Raw genomic sequence first — 16,567 nt, forward strand, 5'->3', positions numbered from 1 at the left:
TGTCGGCGCAACGACATTTAAAACCATAAGGGATAGTTGTTTCATAAGTATTTTACTTCAGAGGCTAGACGTGTCATAATCAATGTCAAGGCGTTAGTGATTTCTTTAACAAAATTATTTGTTCTACAGATCGTTGTATTATTTGTTTTAAAGAACAGTAAATGTTAATTGGTACCGTGATTTGTAATATGTGAACATAAGTCATTTTGTGACTTTTATTAAAAAGAAAATTAAGTAGTTATCAATTCGTAATATAGATCATAGGTTAATAAATTATGTTTTCTATAAAATATAAAGATTGGATGTTTAAATTATTAATAACTAAAACTCATGTAATGTTTTGTGCTTATTTAAATAACTAAGATGCATGAAGAGTAAATGCGATGATTTCACAAAGATCATTTATATTCGCAAACGTTGGCAGAAGGCACACGGTAGTGTGAGAGCCATTCAGGAGGAAGGTTATCTAGTTACAAGTGCAAGTTAAAGTCTGAAATAAAGTAGTAAAAGTGTTTGTGAGTGTTTTATTAGTTAAATGAAAATGGAAAATGGATAAGCCGACTGTTAAAAACAGTGATAGTGACGGCAGCATTGCTGACGTCAACTTCTTAAAAATTGCAAATAAATAAAAAAAATGCAGTCATGTAAAATTTTCCTAGAAATTTAAATTCTAGTGAATTGATTAAAACTAATTTACACTCTAAATCAATGTCCGAAGCTGTATTACAAACAAGGCTATTAACGTCACACGCTTAACCTAATTATGATTTATAGTTAGAAATAATAGAAACTGAAATTAGCGTGTGATTTTAGTTTAGGGTATATGTTAAGTTATACTGTTACGTCTACTTACAGAACAGTAGCCAAGGCTGGTTTAAATAGACAAAGAATAATGTCCACATTAATAAAATGAATGCTGCTTGCGATGTTAAACTTCAATTTCTGTATATATATGTACAAATGTGTTACATATAGTTATGATTTTACTGATTTGTAGTAGTATATTGTTTAATAAATGTTAATATTAATTTGTGATGAGATCTAAGATTTTCGCGAGTATTCATTTAAATTAATTTGTGAATTGACTCACTGTTGCAAATGTAAATAGAAACTATAAGAGGGTAGTTTTTAAAAACGACTGCCATTTTTAAAACCGTCAGTCAATTCCCATCGTATGGTCGGCGAAGCCTTCATCAAGTGTGCACTAAATTTTGAATACATACTGTGTTTGAACTAGGGCTTACTCTTTGTAGGTATTTTGTCTTTGCACAATGTTCTAGCTATTAACATTTCACTAACTGAATTAATTAGTAAAATGTGATAGTGTGTTGAAATTTTATACATTTATATGTAATTGTGATTGTGATAAAGTAATATTATGTTTTATTAAAATAACTGAAAGCTATCAATATTAAAGCCAGTGATTAAATGTTAATTAAATATCACAATAAACCGTTTTATTAAAACACCCGAAAGTAGTTGCTATTAAAACTAAAGTTCTAACACCATTTAAACCAATACTTAACATATGGGAATGTTTTCTTTGTTTTTGACAATATCTTTATGACTTTATATAAAATGCCTCATGAAATTAACAATGTAGGCGTTGTTAACTTCATTATAATTTTCATATTATTAATACGTTCGTGTAGTGTACGTGTCGAATGACGCTAAAGTAAGTTAATATTTTTTTATACCTACCAGAGTGTTTATTTTGTAACTATTCCTTTAATTAATGTGGTAGTCGCAGCTTTTTAAAATATATGTATATAAGTTTCAATGAGAATTTCCGTGTATAATCAATGAAATAGAATTTAATAAATATCTAAGGTTATTAATCTATATCTAAATACATATGTAGATGATAGATTACTATGAATCTATCTATACATATATAAATTAGTATAATTTTTTATATTATCATAGCGTATAGCCTCAAATCAAATATTTTAAATAGATTATATTGATTTGATAATTCCAGTTCAATGAATGTTACCAGGACATAGTATAAAAGGCAATGATTGCTATAATAATACTATTAAGATCAAAATCAAATTAACATTGTTGTAAAGCTACTACTTTATACCATAGGTAAAGGGGCAAAGGAAGAAAACAGTGGAGCCTATTTCTGGTCAAGTTACTACAGTTCGAACATGGGCTGGCGCGACCGGGGAAGTACGACCCTCTCACAGAAGATCGGTGTGAAGTAGTCTTTAATGGCTGCGCTTCGTCCGATGAGTGAGTTGCCTTATTCACTCACCCTTTTTTCCCTCTTCCACAATCAAGGTCGGCAACGCATCCGCAACATCCCTTATATTGCAGATCTCCATAGGCGGCGACGTTGATTACCTTCCATCATGTACGCCGTCTACTCGTTTGCATTTTGACATAAAAAGAATGATAAAATTTAAGATTTCTTCACTAAGCCATTCTGCTACATAAATAATAATAATTAATTTAATAAATCATATTAAAATAATAATCAAATAAGTGATATAATACAGTGAAATCTGATTAAGAGAGACGTCAACGAGATCTGCAAAGTTAAAATTATAAAGGAATTCCACTTAAATAGTGTCTCAGATATTCAGGTATAAATAAACATCTCATTTACAGAAGGGCCCATTAATAGAAGTCAGATATTCTGATAACCTATATAGGTTATTTCACTTATAAAAGAGTAATTAATAATTAAATTATGTCTTTTAGATGATAGTATTTTAGTAAATTCTGTATGATATTACAGCAAAACTAAAACCGAAGGTCTTTGAGTTAAATTTGAGTTAAAATGAATTTACGGGTACAATAAGAATAAGTAAGTAAACAAACAAAACAATGTTATCTCAGTTACAGAGGTTAATGCATATAAAATTCATACGCTGTCTCGGTTATACAAGAAACTATGACGATAGATCAAGAAGAACGAATCCCAGATATAAAAGTTACCCTCGTCGCTCTAACAGGTAATTCTATGCCTAAGTTTTGGGTCCTGAGCATGACTTTCAGTTATGGGGGATTGGATTTTATTAATGTGCAAAACAGTAAAAATATGTAACACTTTTCGATAGTTTTTAATAATTTTAAGCCTTTAGTGATCTTTCTACAAGTAAATACTAATTTAAAATCCATTCAAGTCAATTTTATATTAATTTTAATTGTGAAATGAATTTTTAAATTTTGCGTTAAATTAAACTACTAAGTAAGTTTATTACATATCAGTAACACTTAATTACATTTGACAACACAATAATACTGAACGGATTTCCCTTAACGTTATGTAAAAGCTCACCAAGGCAATGAGGTAATTTATTTTATACAAAATAATAAACTATTATTTTGACAGCAGCGATGACACAAAACATACGTGACGGATATTTAAATACAAACTTTAAAAAATGTTACGTATACACATATGTGTATACGTAACATTTTTTAAAGTAATATATATATATTAAATATTATTTAAGATCACGGTTTCTGTTACGTAGAAATTCAGTAATGTATAGATTTTTTTTGTATTTTTATATATTTTAATCTTTTATCATGTCCTGTTGGTGAGTCGTGTGTAATGTATATCGCAAACATTACTAGGAGATCTTGTATCTGATGCATTGTCACTTTATTAACTAATAACTTGTATTTAGACTATGGAATTTTGACTTTCGACAATTATCTAATCAAATCTAGAAGTAATAGATATGTACTTTACTTGAGTCGGATGTTTTAGATACCTACTTAGTTTTTACGCTTCGTTTGTGCCTATAAAAATGAGAAATTGAAACTAAAATAAGGATTCATAAAATATTTTCAAGTCCGTTATTGATATTAATGGAGAACATAATACTGATGCCTATGTAAATAGACTAGAAGTAAGTATATCAGGAGACAAACAATTACAATAAAGATATGCAAAATTTAATTTCATCATGGAAACCATGTTAAAAGTAAAACACTTATCATCAATATTATAAAATTTAGCTCTTTTAATTATCACCAAGAGAGAAAAGTTTAATACAGTACATTACAAGTATATATTAAAAACAAATTTTGTAACATCAATATATGACACATAGAACATTGATACGAGAATAACATCAGTTATGTTTAATGCTGGTATTTGTATGCTGACGATTCTAAAATTAGAGAACTTGTTGCCTTTCCTATATATAACCCTAATTCTTATACCTCTAAAAATATTTATACTATCAGTGTTATGCATACATAAGTAATGAATGTGATGTTTGTTACTTGCTAACTTTTTGAATGTAGACAGTTAGTTCTCCGTCTTTTGGCTTCTTCTTTTCTTCTCGTTGGACTTGGAAATGTTCTTCTGGATCTTGCTTGGATTTCTTGACTAATTTTAGCTATATTTTAGTGACATTCTTATTTATATTATTAAAGTATTGTGGATAGAGTACACCGTATATTCTTTAAAGAATAATTAATGTAACGCTCTCTAATTAAAGTAGTGATCAAAATACTTAACGATAAAAAGTACGAGTCTTTCTGGTTCTCTTCCTTATTATTTAAAGGAAAAAGTTTGAACCTAATAATAAGCATAAAAACATAATTTATACGAGTATTAACATAATATTGAAGACTTCAAAAATAAGAAAAAAATTATTGTCAAACGATTACCTATATTATGGACATCCTGTAATTTTGTCTATAGGCGTTTGAAGAACTTTATTTTTTTGTATTACGCATTATATACTTTAGACCATGACATATATGGTATATTCCAATGAATATCTGACCCACATAGTTTTATAGGCAATATTCCAAATGCGTGTAAAAAGCTGCCTAGATAGAGTACGAAATCCGATGTTTCATCCTAAATTTAAATTATATGTATAAAACTTTCAAAAGCATACTGTATGTGTCATTAATCAGAAATGTATTCCCTGGTAGCTGTTCTAATTAGGACAGCGTTATTGTTATTTGTTATCCTCTGCAATGTTTGTATACCCTACATCCTAATATGAAAACTATTTCACACTAAATTCACGTCATAGAAGATTTAACTTTTATGTTCATATATGAACAATGATTCTTTATTTAAATACATGTTCCAGGTGTACAGTTCGTACAATTTCGAGAAATTTCTTCGGTAATTTCTATATAAAGTATAAGCTCTTTATAGAGCGTACCACTCAAAGTTTCCTCGTTAATGTCTTGGTATGTTGAGAGTTTATAGAAGCCCTCGTCCTGAGCTAACAAGATATTCTCATATTGATCGGACAGAAACAGGATTCATGGAGTAATTTCGATAATTATATCCTTATATATATTGTGTGCTAATTGTCTAACTATTTGGATACTACCTTATGAAGATACTGTAAATACTACGTCATACATTTATTTAGAAGATTTAAGTAATAGACAATCAACACAAACGTCAAACAACAAGTCTTATAATACCTATATAAATAAATTATTTGTTCATATATTTAATTTTATTTTTATACAGTCCGATATCCAATGTATCCAAGTGAAGTAACTTTGCTTATTAGGAAAACAAATAATAGCAAATAGTAAACATTAAGTCTCCAGTTTGTAATTTTTGAAAATTAAAAAAAATGTATAAATAAATAAAAATGTTTATAAAGAAGCAAACATATAGAACAGCTATTGAATAAATGTGCTTTTACACTATTGCAGTTACAGCAATAACTTTAAGTGAGTAATTTCTCATCAGTTCCAGCATCATGTGACGGGAAATGTTAAAGGTCTATAAATTTACATTTAAAATAAACGCAAATATAAAAATAAAGTTGAATTAAACTGTAATATCCATTAAGCCGTTAAAATCAAGACTGGTCCCAATAAATCTGTGAATGAATTTTAATTACTTTGTTTTGTATGTGTTCGAGACATACAAACCTTTTATATCTTGCCTAAACTTTAATCTAAGGCTTATTAAGCTAAATGAGATAGAAGTTTTAACCGTCCCAAATAAAAAAATATATAAAAGCAAACATTCCACTCTCTAATTAAAAAGCAGGTACATAAGGTTTATATTGCTCGTTTGAAGATCCGTCCTAAAAACTTCGGTAGTCTATTTATAAAACAAAATAAATTATTCGGTTCTTTTACTGGTTTGAATTAAATAGATCCTATTTGTAGTAATATTAATGAATATGTACATCATGCTAACCTACTTAAGTTAGATTTGTCCTCTATAAGTAAAAAATTACAGCATGAGTGGCCGTTCTCGTCTTATACACACTTGAGCCGACGCTCAATGTTTTTATACTACTAAAACTAATATTATCGGACGTACTACGAGTTTTTATATAATTTTAAACAACATACTCACGAAGTTTCTGTTACTTCTCAGCAACCGTGATCACGGGTAGACGAGATGAAAAATACCCGAAATGAAAAATGAAAAAACGTCGGGAGCACGTAGTTTAAAATAATTAAAAACGGCTAGTACATCCGAATATATTAGTTTTATTTAAATGAATATTTAGAAATATCTTAGGTATCATTATTTTTATGCAATTGTTATTTATTTTTAGTTTGAAGACTAATTAAACCGCATATTTAATTATTTAATGAATGACCATTTCATATATTAAACGATATAAGTTAAATAGCAATATAGAATATACCAAATTATAAGTATAGTTTTAATCTATAAAAGGATTGTAATCAAACTAAAAAAAAACCTGTTTCGATTTATCTATTTTCATATAAAATATTAGTTCCTTAGTGAAATAAGACATAGTCTATATAACTATACATTGTAATATATGAAAAGATACTACACACATTTCCACCAACTCTTCTCAACTTACACATAATAATAATTTATAAAAACATCAAACAATACGAAGTTCAAACCAGCATCGTGTGAATTGATAATTAAAAAATACTATCATTAAAATTTTCAGCGATGATCTAAATTTCGTTATTCAAATGAACAGATCTGATAACGTAACAAAACAGTGTTATAAGATAAAATACCTATAAGATAATCAAGTAAACTCAAATAACACAACTCGGAATTACATCTAGGACAATATTTTAATAGTAGGTATACAATTTTCTATAACTTAATTCTGTATAATTCTTCATTTATACAATTAGTAATAATAATAACAACTGCACGTCTACTAATGCTTAACAAACTAAGATTTCCTTCAATGTATTTTATAATTTTTATGTCATTTACCTTGAAGAAAAAATGAAATCATCTTGAATTTTGTACAGTATTTGTCAATCAACACTGTTATGAAATAAATAGTGAAAAATTCAACATTAACACTACAGTCTACAGTTCACAGAAAATTATTTCATGGAACTGCTTTTGTGCCCATCAGACCAATAATTGTTTGGGTTCCTTTGTAACCGAGGCTTTGAAATTCCTCCAATTAGCATAACTGTAATTTATATTAAGAATAAACGGAAACTGCTATTAGCATATGATATAATTTCCGGGAGTCGATTGAATTATATCTAATTCTGAATATCTGAACAGGGATCATATTATGCGTGTTTCTCGTTGACATCTAAGTCTATACAAGAGACGTTATTGACTATTTGAAAAAAAAATACCATTACACCTTTGCATCACTGTTCTCATTAGTATCTGCAAGCACAGCAAGAATTTTTCGTTTTGTTTTGAAATTTATTTGTGAAATTTATATATAATTTTATGAAATTTTACATATATGAACACTACCTAAAAACTTTGTTATGACTGCTTTTTAGATTTTGATATTTGCTTACAAGTTATTGACGCCTTTATACAAAACCACGATTTTATAAAGACACACATTATTACTATTAAAATTATAGCTATAAATGAATATACATCAAGCATATTATAAGCAATCCAACTCAAGTTACGAGCAGGATTCTTTAAATATTCCGCTCCCTTATTTCTAATTACATATTCAAGCCAATAAATAGCTGTATCCATAGGAGATAAAGGTCTGTCCAGAAATCTACGGGAGACTTCTTTGGCAGTTTCCATGTAGGAAGCATTATAGAGCACTTCATTGAGAACTGCACTCAATGTTTTTTCGTTTATATCATGGTACATTAAGAGTTTACCGAAACCCGCTTCTTGAGCTAGCAATAAATTGTTAAATTGATCACCAAATATTGGCACACCGACGACAGGAACTCCATTGATTATAGCCTCTTGCATTCCAATCAAACCACCATGGCAGACAAACATTTTTATATTAGGATGCTCTGGAATTATGAACCAACATTTATTAAATGAACTACTTATTACTTATATATTTTAAAGCACTGTTGTAAAAGTTAGTATGCTCGTCAGAAGTTATATAAGTCTCAGTTTTTAATTTAATAAAAATATCAGATGTAGCATATTTTCTTAGTTAAAAGCATATGAATCATATTATTTATTTTTTATAAATTCACTTACGAAGAATTTCCTTTTGAGGAAACCATTTACGGGTAAATAAATTGGACGGTTTGTCATCTAACACATCATCTTCCCATTTCCACAACACAGTTTGTTTCAACTGGCGAAATACATTTAAAAAAGCATTCTTCTTTTCTACCGGTAATTCAATACTTCTTACATTTGAACCAAAGTTAACATAAACAACACCTTCCTGTGCTTCGTCCAAGAGCTTTTGAAGATCCTTAAAAAATTTTTAAAGATATAAATAGTATGTTAACCCATATTATTCTTTATACAGTTTTTACCATATATTTTAAACATACCTCGGGAAGGCTTAAGTTACTTTTTGTAAAATGAAGTCCACCGATTTCAACTATATTTGGTAAAATTGCTGCAGGTGTGTCATAGCTAAAGTGGCTATTAATCAACATCAAAGCAGTTTCTTTTTGCATTTCGTACAATGAAGGTACTTTACCGGTCAATTCTGGTAAATACTTTCGTACTAATTTCTCTTGCTCCTCCAAATACCAATACCTCCAAAAAGTATAATCGTAAACATTGAATAACAAATTACGCAGTCTTCCCCAAAAGCTTGTAGGATCTTCTACAACTAGTAGTTCTGACGTGACTGTAGCCATTTGTAAAGGATTTCTTGTTATATAATTGTGTCTCATGCAATTTCCAAAAGTCGTGACTAGTACTAGAGGTGCTTTATATTTATAAGCGAGAGCATAAAGTGCTTCTTGAAAGAACTGTTCACTTATAACTAGATCAAAAACATTATCTTTCTTTAAAAAGTTTATAAATTCATGTGACTGAAAAACATTTTCTGTATAAGCTATTCCGCCAGGCCATATAATTTTGCTGTGAAATTCTTCGGGGCTTAAATCCACCATAGTAAAAATGTTAGGTCTCTCCACACCTGAAAAAAATAATTTATGATTTATAAATCTCTTGCACAAAAATTGTGAGACCCAAAATATATTGTGAAAACGATATGCCATGCTAAGGAGTGACTGAGTCATAAAGGTTTTTATTATAACTACTAGGAGAAGTCTATTCATTCTCAAAGAAATAGAGAATTAAAATCATCTGTTTGTTTTTCAAAAAATTGGTTAGTACCCAAAAATCTAACATAAAATTATTCAATTAGGTTAATATTTAAGAAAACTCTTGCGCCTTAAAAATCTCCCTCGTCCCCAAAAGCTAAACTAATTAAATTCTTATAAAGATATAACTTACCAAGAAGGTCCCACATTTTTGTATCATTAACTAAAATCTGATGATAGTTGGGAGGAGGGTTGTTGTCTCTTATTGAAGTAATAACAGTGACGTTGTGTCCTCTCCAAGCTAGTTCTGTTCCGATCGGTTTCAACATTATGTAATGAGATGTCGCAGAGAATGGCATCACGTAAAGTATGTTCGCCGAGTCCGAGAGTTTTGTTAGAAAAATCAAAAATAAAACTGAATGTAGTTTCGCCTAAAAAAAATAATAATAATTTTATTTCTACGACAAAATTTTGTATGTCTATCCAAATTCTTGAAGAAATAATTTAAAAAAATATATTTACAAGCCACAATCTCAGCCGTTATGTTGTCAAAATTTTTTACACATTCTAGTTACTTGAAATCAGATTCTAAGTTAGATTTCGATGATAATGGTTAATAAAAGGGTTTACTTGAATATGATTAAATTACAAATGCATAGCATATATATTTGTATCAATTAAAAAATGCAAAACGCAGATAACGGTAGTAATTTAAACTAAAATCTAAAGGATGTGCATCGAAATTATTATAAAGTATTAACTCTGTAAATAAAATGCTTCACTTTCTGGATAAATTAAGTTAATGATATTATTTTTAGGAGTTTCTGAAACAGCCTAAAAATATGTGAGACTTTCGGAGTACGGTTAGCACTTTCTAATGAAAAGGTAAAATCAATTGCAACTCCACGGAAAATTCAATTTGGTACCGATATTATAACGGATGGAAGCTTTGACCAATTTTAATAACTTTTTTATTTTTTTAGGCATCGGAATAACTCTCGCCGAACGCTGCTACCGTTAGAACCTCACAGACATCGGTTCCATTACAATATCTAACAAAACTATCTATTATAAAGTTTTCATTTGAATAATATTGACAGCACAAAATCTCTAGTATAAGAAAGCTTGCTCTAACGGGCGAAGGGTGTAAGGGTGACCGGGAATTAAAGGTATAAACGCATCAATGATTGGAAATTAAATGAAGGCAAATATTATATACAGCGTACCTAGTGTTTTCCAACAATTTCCCTGCTATGTAATAATATTCTTCTTTATACAATACTTATATATATTTATTTCACTATTATTTGGTTATAAGGCGAATCGAGTCGATTTTCATCTCGCTGCAAACCGTTTTAGTTTGTATAAACACGGCTATTTAAGATTAGATATTATTTTATTTGAATACAGGAAGTAATGAAGAATTTTTTATTCCTGTTTCCGATCCATATTGATAAGCTTTGATGACATGACATGGCTCTAAATTAAAGCGACCTCGTAGGACGAAATATTACGAAATGAAAATCAATTTAACGTTAATAAAATTATTTATCAATCCATGCTTTCAAAAAAAGCTAAATATGTTATAAAATAAAGGAATATTTATTGAAGAAAATATAAATTGAACCCAATAACAAAAAAAATTAAGTGTTTTTTTTAATAATGAGTTAGAACATTAGAAATTATTAAATATAGAATTTAAATTATTTAAACACGACTACTGATCGGCGAGCCATAACTCTCGAAACCCTTAGTTTATTATAATACATAAATATTCAAAATATAACATGTGGAAATTGAACATAATTTAAAGTAGACATCTACGGCTGAAGAAAAAACTGCAGGAGATACTAAAAAAATAAATTATCAATGTAAAGAATACTTACCATTTTTATTTCAAAATCAAACACGAACACCGGACACGTGGTATCAATACTAAAGCAATTATTAAACTATGAGAGGTTACCAAAACTATTGCATTTGGTGCCCTTCATTCTCTAACCAGCTTGTACTTATAATGGTCAACTTAGAAGAATTCATTATCTCGATACAAATGACCTTTAGCTTCAATTTATTTTCTTAATGTTATCTCCACGTTGACATTATTTAATTATCAAATATTACTTTAATCAAAACACATCACGATCGGGTTCTACATATAATGGTCACTGTTCTTCTCATAGCTTTTTCTATTCCATTGATATGAGTGCCCTACTTTAAATATATTTTACTATATGTACAATGAAACTAATTAACGCGGTGCATATTGTTTACATTTCCATAATAATTAATTATTATAATATATATTAGATAATAGATGAATCTATATGTAAATTATATACGTTAAAGTTAATTGGCGCATATTGTAAAACATGACATGAAACCAAACAAACAAATTTAGAGTTAAATTAAAAAAACAATGTCAATAAATTAGGTATGTACCTACATCAGTGTTTAGTTAGTGATCCGAAACGCAGCAAAGACAGTGAAAACCCTTTCACTTTACAAATAGCCTTGAATTTACCATGACCTCCGTGGTTAGCCATGGTTTCCATGGTCACGACACTAATGGCTAGAACATAGTGGCGGCTTAAATGTTAAACATGTTCTCACACAGCCCGGAGTGCTTATTTCACATCAAACCAAATTCAATGAGGAGCTAAAGTTGTACTCCTAGTTATTTTTACGTGTAAAAGATATTGTTAAACAACAAATTTGATTAAGTACATCATAAACAAATTTCCTTTTGAACATATTCCACATGTCTTTAATTATTAAAAACTCTAAAATTAACAAATGCTCTGAAAAGTCATTGACTTGTTGTAGTATTAACTTTATTATAACTTGTATATATAAAACCCTTTCAATTGTTGTAAAAGAAAACTACATGCATTACCTAAGTTATGCGACATTTATATTTATTTATTTAATTAAAAGGTTTACCCTAAATGTCTAATTTTTATTATTATATTTATATATTTAAGACGTTTGTAGGTAATCAAGTATTTATGTGCATGGTTTTAAGTTTCAATTATTTACACTTATTATTTTATATTTAACCGTATTCGTGACCAAAAAGCGCCATCTTTGTTACAACTATTGACTGTATTGCACTATTGTAGATAAAACTATGAAGTAGTTCCTAAATAATTCAAGAGATGTCACGGCAGTACACAGACATGACAAAGATTAATAGAGACCAAAGTAATAAAACATCCTTCGTTATGTTTATAACTAGCTTAATTTATAAATTAACACAGTCACGGTAATACAAAAAGTCATCATGTTTTTTTTTTTAAATTCATTAAATCCGTCTAAATTTACATGATTAATTAATTCTTATATCAAATTAAGGAATGGGTGTTACAATAACAGTGCTATTACTTACCCACCTGGGCAAATATTAAGTATCACGTAATTTTAAAATTACATATATGTACATATATTCGTAATACTAAAGATGACAGAAAATAAAATTTACAAGGTTTAGACAAAAATTATTATTAATCTTAGGTTTTATCTTATTTAGTACACTTATAATTGTTTTCTTTTTTGTACCGAGTATTAATTTACTGATTATAAAGCGGTTTTATTATTCATATTTAACATGTTTAGTTTAGTTCTCGATAAAATTAAATTCTTTTTAGTCCTAAACAGATATAATTTAAATCTATAAGCTCGTAACAAAATCTTTTAAACAACAACATTTATTTAAAATTTTATTTAAATTTCCATTTCGATTCTATTGAAGCACTTTAATAGGGTGTCTTTTATTATTTCAACTTACGAAATATACGAAAGCTGACGCTTTATTAAAAGATTACTCAAGAAAATTTATTTTATTTATTATTAGCTATAAAAGCTAAACTTAAAGGAATAATAATGTACAAAATCCAGCCATTAAATTATTTATCAGCATCAAATTGACAAATTATACAAATAAAACAATACATTAGTGTATATTAACACGTTTATTTTATGAGTACATTTATTAAAATTATTTTATTAAACTAACAATATTCGAAATCGTTATAAAAACTACAGTATTCACAAATCAATAATCATTTATATAGTTATAAAAAAACATTCGGAAGATTGGACGGAATAATTATCACTTAATGATAATGATACAATAAAATTAGTAAAGCTTTACGACTTTATACATAGAGCAACTAACATCGAATTAACAAGAAAATGTTAATGAATGCAGTTAATATAGAAAATATTCTCAATAATATAATGTATGAACTTATCAGTCTGTTTAATTTAATATGTTATATGAAAAATATGGCAATATATATATACATATATATCATTTCATAGCATCTAATAATCTCTAAGTTTCTCAGCAACCTTGTAATTGCTTCTCCTTCGTTCTGTGTAGAGTGGAGCAGCACCATTTCTAGATTCGTATCCAACGGACGAGTTACGTAAACCATTTTCATAGTATTTTACACTCGGTGGTTCCTTGTATCCACGGCTTTTTGTAACCGAATTGAGTTCCCTTGATTCAATGATCTCTTTGGATCGACCGTCTCTTGATGGAATAACTTTTTTGCTGATAGTTTCAACAGTGTCCGTAACGCTCGGTCGCTCGGGATCTCCGGATCTGGTTGTGTATCGATATGTCTCCGAATAATTATCACTACTGTTACTCTCACGCCTATTTGCTGGAGACTTCAATCTAGTTTCTAAACGAGACACGAAAGGACTCGTTTCTCTGTTGATTGAGTCCGTTTTATAAATAGGTATTTTACGCTCTTCCGAAGTACGTTCCTTATAATGTGGTGATGGAGTATTGTATCGTGGAGACAAACGGCTTCCATCAGAATCCTCGTCCGCATGTAATGTTTGGTACAATTCCGGTGCCCTGTCACGAAGTCCTTTGAGGAAAATCTTTTTTTTATCTGGCTCTTCGAAAGACTTACTATATCCGTTCGTATGACCGTTTGTTACTGGTATTGTTTTACCATAACGAGCACCGAATAAGCCATCACGTCTGCGTTCAGTTTCTCGGGAAACAGCATCAGCGAGATCACGTTGACTTCGGTTTATAATTGAAACTATTCCGGGACTTTTGAGTTGCTCCGGAGTTTCATCGAGTCTGCTCAGATGTGGGTTAGACTTGTACATAGTTGAATAATTTCTGTTCATACCAGTTACGTATCGGGGATGAGTCTCCTGTTCAGGAGCTCCCATAGCAAAACTCTTACTCCGATTGAGACCTTTATAGGTCCTTGCCGGTTTAGCTGGACCTGGCGGATACCCGTTTATCTTGCCGTCTGGTGATGAACCTACGTTATTTGAAATATTAATGGCACTGGTTGAACGTTTATTCGATGTAAGTCGTTGCCAGTATTTGCTTGAACTGGGCTTATCCGAAGTCTTTTCCTTGCGCTCGTGCAGTTTCCGCGGGAGCGTCTGTGCACTTCTGATATAATCTTCCTCGACTTCACTGTTAGGATTCAATCGGCTAGTCGAATGACTGAACCGTCCTAACGTACTCGAGAACTGTCCCCTGTAATGTAGCAAAACAATTTATCATCAAAATTTTATCTAACAACTACGATCAAAATACAGCCGCCCACGCATTATTCATTGTTATCGTCTTGTATCATAAAAAAATGTAATCATAAATTGTGTTTTAGTATATAATTGGTTTCAATGGGGAATCTCCTCCCACACCACTAACGATCTCTTTGTTTACCTGCATTATAATGAGTACATCTATGTCACTTCGCTGCCAAAATCATAAATACGTTAGGGTCATTTGACTTTGATGTCTTAATAACGTCTAAGTAAAAAACATACAAAGGGAATATTATGACTTTAACTATAATTATATATCAAAGTTTATGTTTAAAAAATTACCTCCCATCACTAATGACTTACAATTACAAATGACACGAAAAATTTTATTGTAAAAAACAACCAGGAAATTACGCTTGACTTAGAACAAGCAGTGATACTAACAGGCTACATGCGACACCGAAACCTACACCTGTCGGAAACATTTTCTTGCAATGAGTCATTCGTCATTACAAACAAATACTTATTAATTCACTGTTTCAGATAAACATGACTAATTCAGCACAGTGAGCTAAATAAGGGCTGTTTTGCTCGACGTTTATTTTACCATACTGGGCGAGTCAACGGCAAGGACGACAGCAGAATAAAATGGCAAGATACCGGAAAAGCAACTCAACTCGATTGAGCTAACCTTAATCGAGATTGTTTTGACGAAGCAGATAATACTGATATAAAAGTTTAAATTTATTTTCTAACTTGATCCTTTTGTAGAATATTAAAATATTTAAAGCTATATTTATACAGAAATATTAAACTTTCTCTTTCAAATAACTTTAGTCTGAAGGAGTGCCAGTTAAATATCAATTTAACGAAACGGTTTCAGAATATGGATTAGAACAGATTAATTAGTATGCAACTTGGTCGCTGTTTTCAAAATAAGCAAGAAACGTTGAGAGTTAAAATTCTACATTTGTTTATTATTTAAAATTTGCATAACAAAAAGAAAGCCTTTGAGGCTGTTCTGGTTATTTAAGTGTTTGTATCGGAATTTGAAACGCTTATTATTTCACTCACCTTATACCTTCGAGTTACATTTACGAAAGTCTTAATTATGTAACTTAATATCCGTATTTTATTGACTCGGAACATCTTTGAATTTACGCGGCAACCAAATATGTATTCCAACTATTTAAGATTTAGATAAAGTTAAAAATAATATGAGTTTTAAATGTTTGGGCAGTTGGCTTTTTGATATGTGAATTATTTGCCGGCGGTTGTCAATCTAAATACTATTCATTTCAAATGTTCGCATATTAATAATTTAAAATGATATTCTAGTCTTTGAATAGTACTTTATACAAAGACACAATTATAAATTGTAATTGATACCACAACAGAATGCCACAAGGAAAATTAATTAAATCTATTGCAGCGCCAGTTTTAATTCTCGAATAAATGTAAAGAAAATAAAATATTTTAGTATCTACATCTTTGTTGGGTTCGTTTTGGACTCCTTAGATTTATGAAGTAGGAAATATTAATTAAATTATACTCACAAAATATGTGACTAATAATTGGAACGAAACTTTTGTAGAACAAGATT

At 29.6% G+C, this 16,567-nt stretch overlaps 2 protein-coding genes and 1 long non-coding RNA gene across 4 annotated transcripts in view; 1 reads left to right on the plus strand and 2 right to left on the minus strand.

Annotated features, from left to right (window-relative positions):
• The first annotated feature begins 230 nt into the window (after positions 1–230).
• On the plus strand, positions 231–6,342 carry LOC133320202 (uncharacterized). Its single transcript, XR_009753636.1, has 4 exons — positions 231–1,249; positions 2,092–2,238; positions 2,848–2,963; positions 5,076–6,342. It is a non-coding gene; the product is annotated as an uncharacterized LOC133320202 (long non-coding RNA).
• A 204-nt stretch (positions 6,343–6,546) lies between these two features.
• LOC116770410 (UDP-glycosyltransferase UGT5-like) lies at positions 6,547–11,460 on the minus strand. Its single transcript, XM_061527786.1, has 5 exons — positions 11,322–11,460; positions 9,629–9,866; positions 8,710–9,308; positions 8,405–8,627; positions 6,547–8,208 (listed from the first exon to the last, which is right to left on the minus strand). The coding sequence occupies exons 1-5, from the start codon at positions 11,322–11,324 to the stop codon at positions 7,703–7,705; spliced, it is 1,569 nt and encodes a 522-aa protein (XP_061383770.1). The 5' UTR covers positions 11,325–11,460; the 3' UTR covers positions 6,547–7,702.
• A 1,927-nt stretch (positions 11,461–13,387) lies between these two features.
• LOC116769926 (serine/arginine repetitive matrix protein 1) overlaps positions 13,388–16,567 on the minus strand; it is a 62,291-nt gene continuing 59,111 nt past the window's right edge. For both annotated transcript variants that reach the window (XM_061527622.1, XM_032661136.2), the window contains one exon: positions 13,388–14,953. In XM_061527622.1, the coding sequence (XP_061383606.1) occupies positions 13,762–14,953 (1,192 nt within the window). In that variant the 3' untranslated portion in view covers positions 13,388–13,761. The remainder of the gene's footprint in view (positions 14,954–16,567) is intronic.

The sequence above is a fragment of the Danaus plexippus genome, assembly GCF_018135715.1.
Source record: "Danaus plexippus chromosome 13 unlocalized genomic scaffold, MEX_DaPlex mxdp_15, whole genome shotgun sequence".
Lineage (NCBI taxonomy): Eukaryota > Metazoa > Arthropoda > Insecta > Lepidoptera > Nymphalidae > Danaus > Danaus plexippus.

Bases quoted from the DNA above. Each gene is read 5' to 3' on its own strand.
- LOC116770410 (XM_061527786.1), bottom strand. The intron at 9,309-9,628 runs GTAAGTTATATC...TATTTTTTTCAG, and splicing joins AAAAATGTGGGACCTTCTTG to GTGTGGAGAGACCTAACATT. The intron at 8,628-8,709 runs GTATGTTTAAAA...AAATTTTTTAAG, and splicing joins GTAACTTAAGCCTTCCCGAG to GATCTTCAAAAGCTCTTGGA.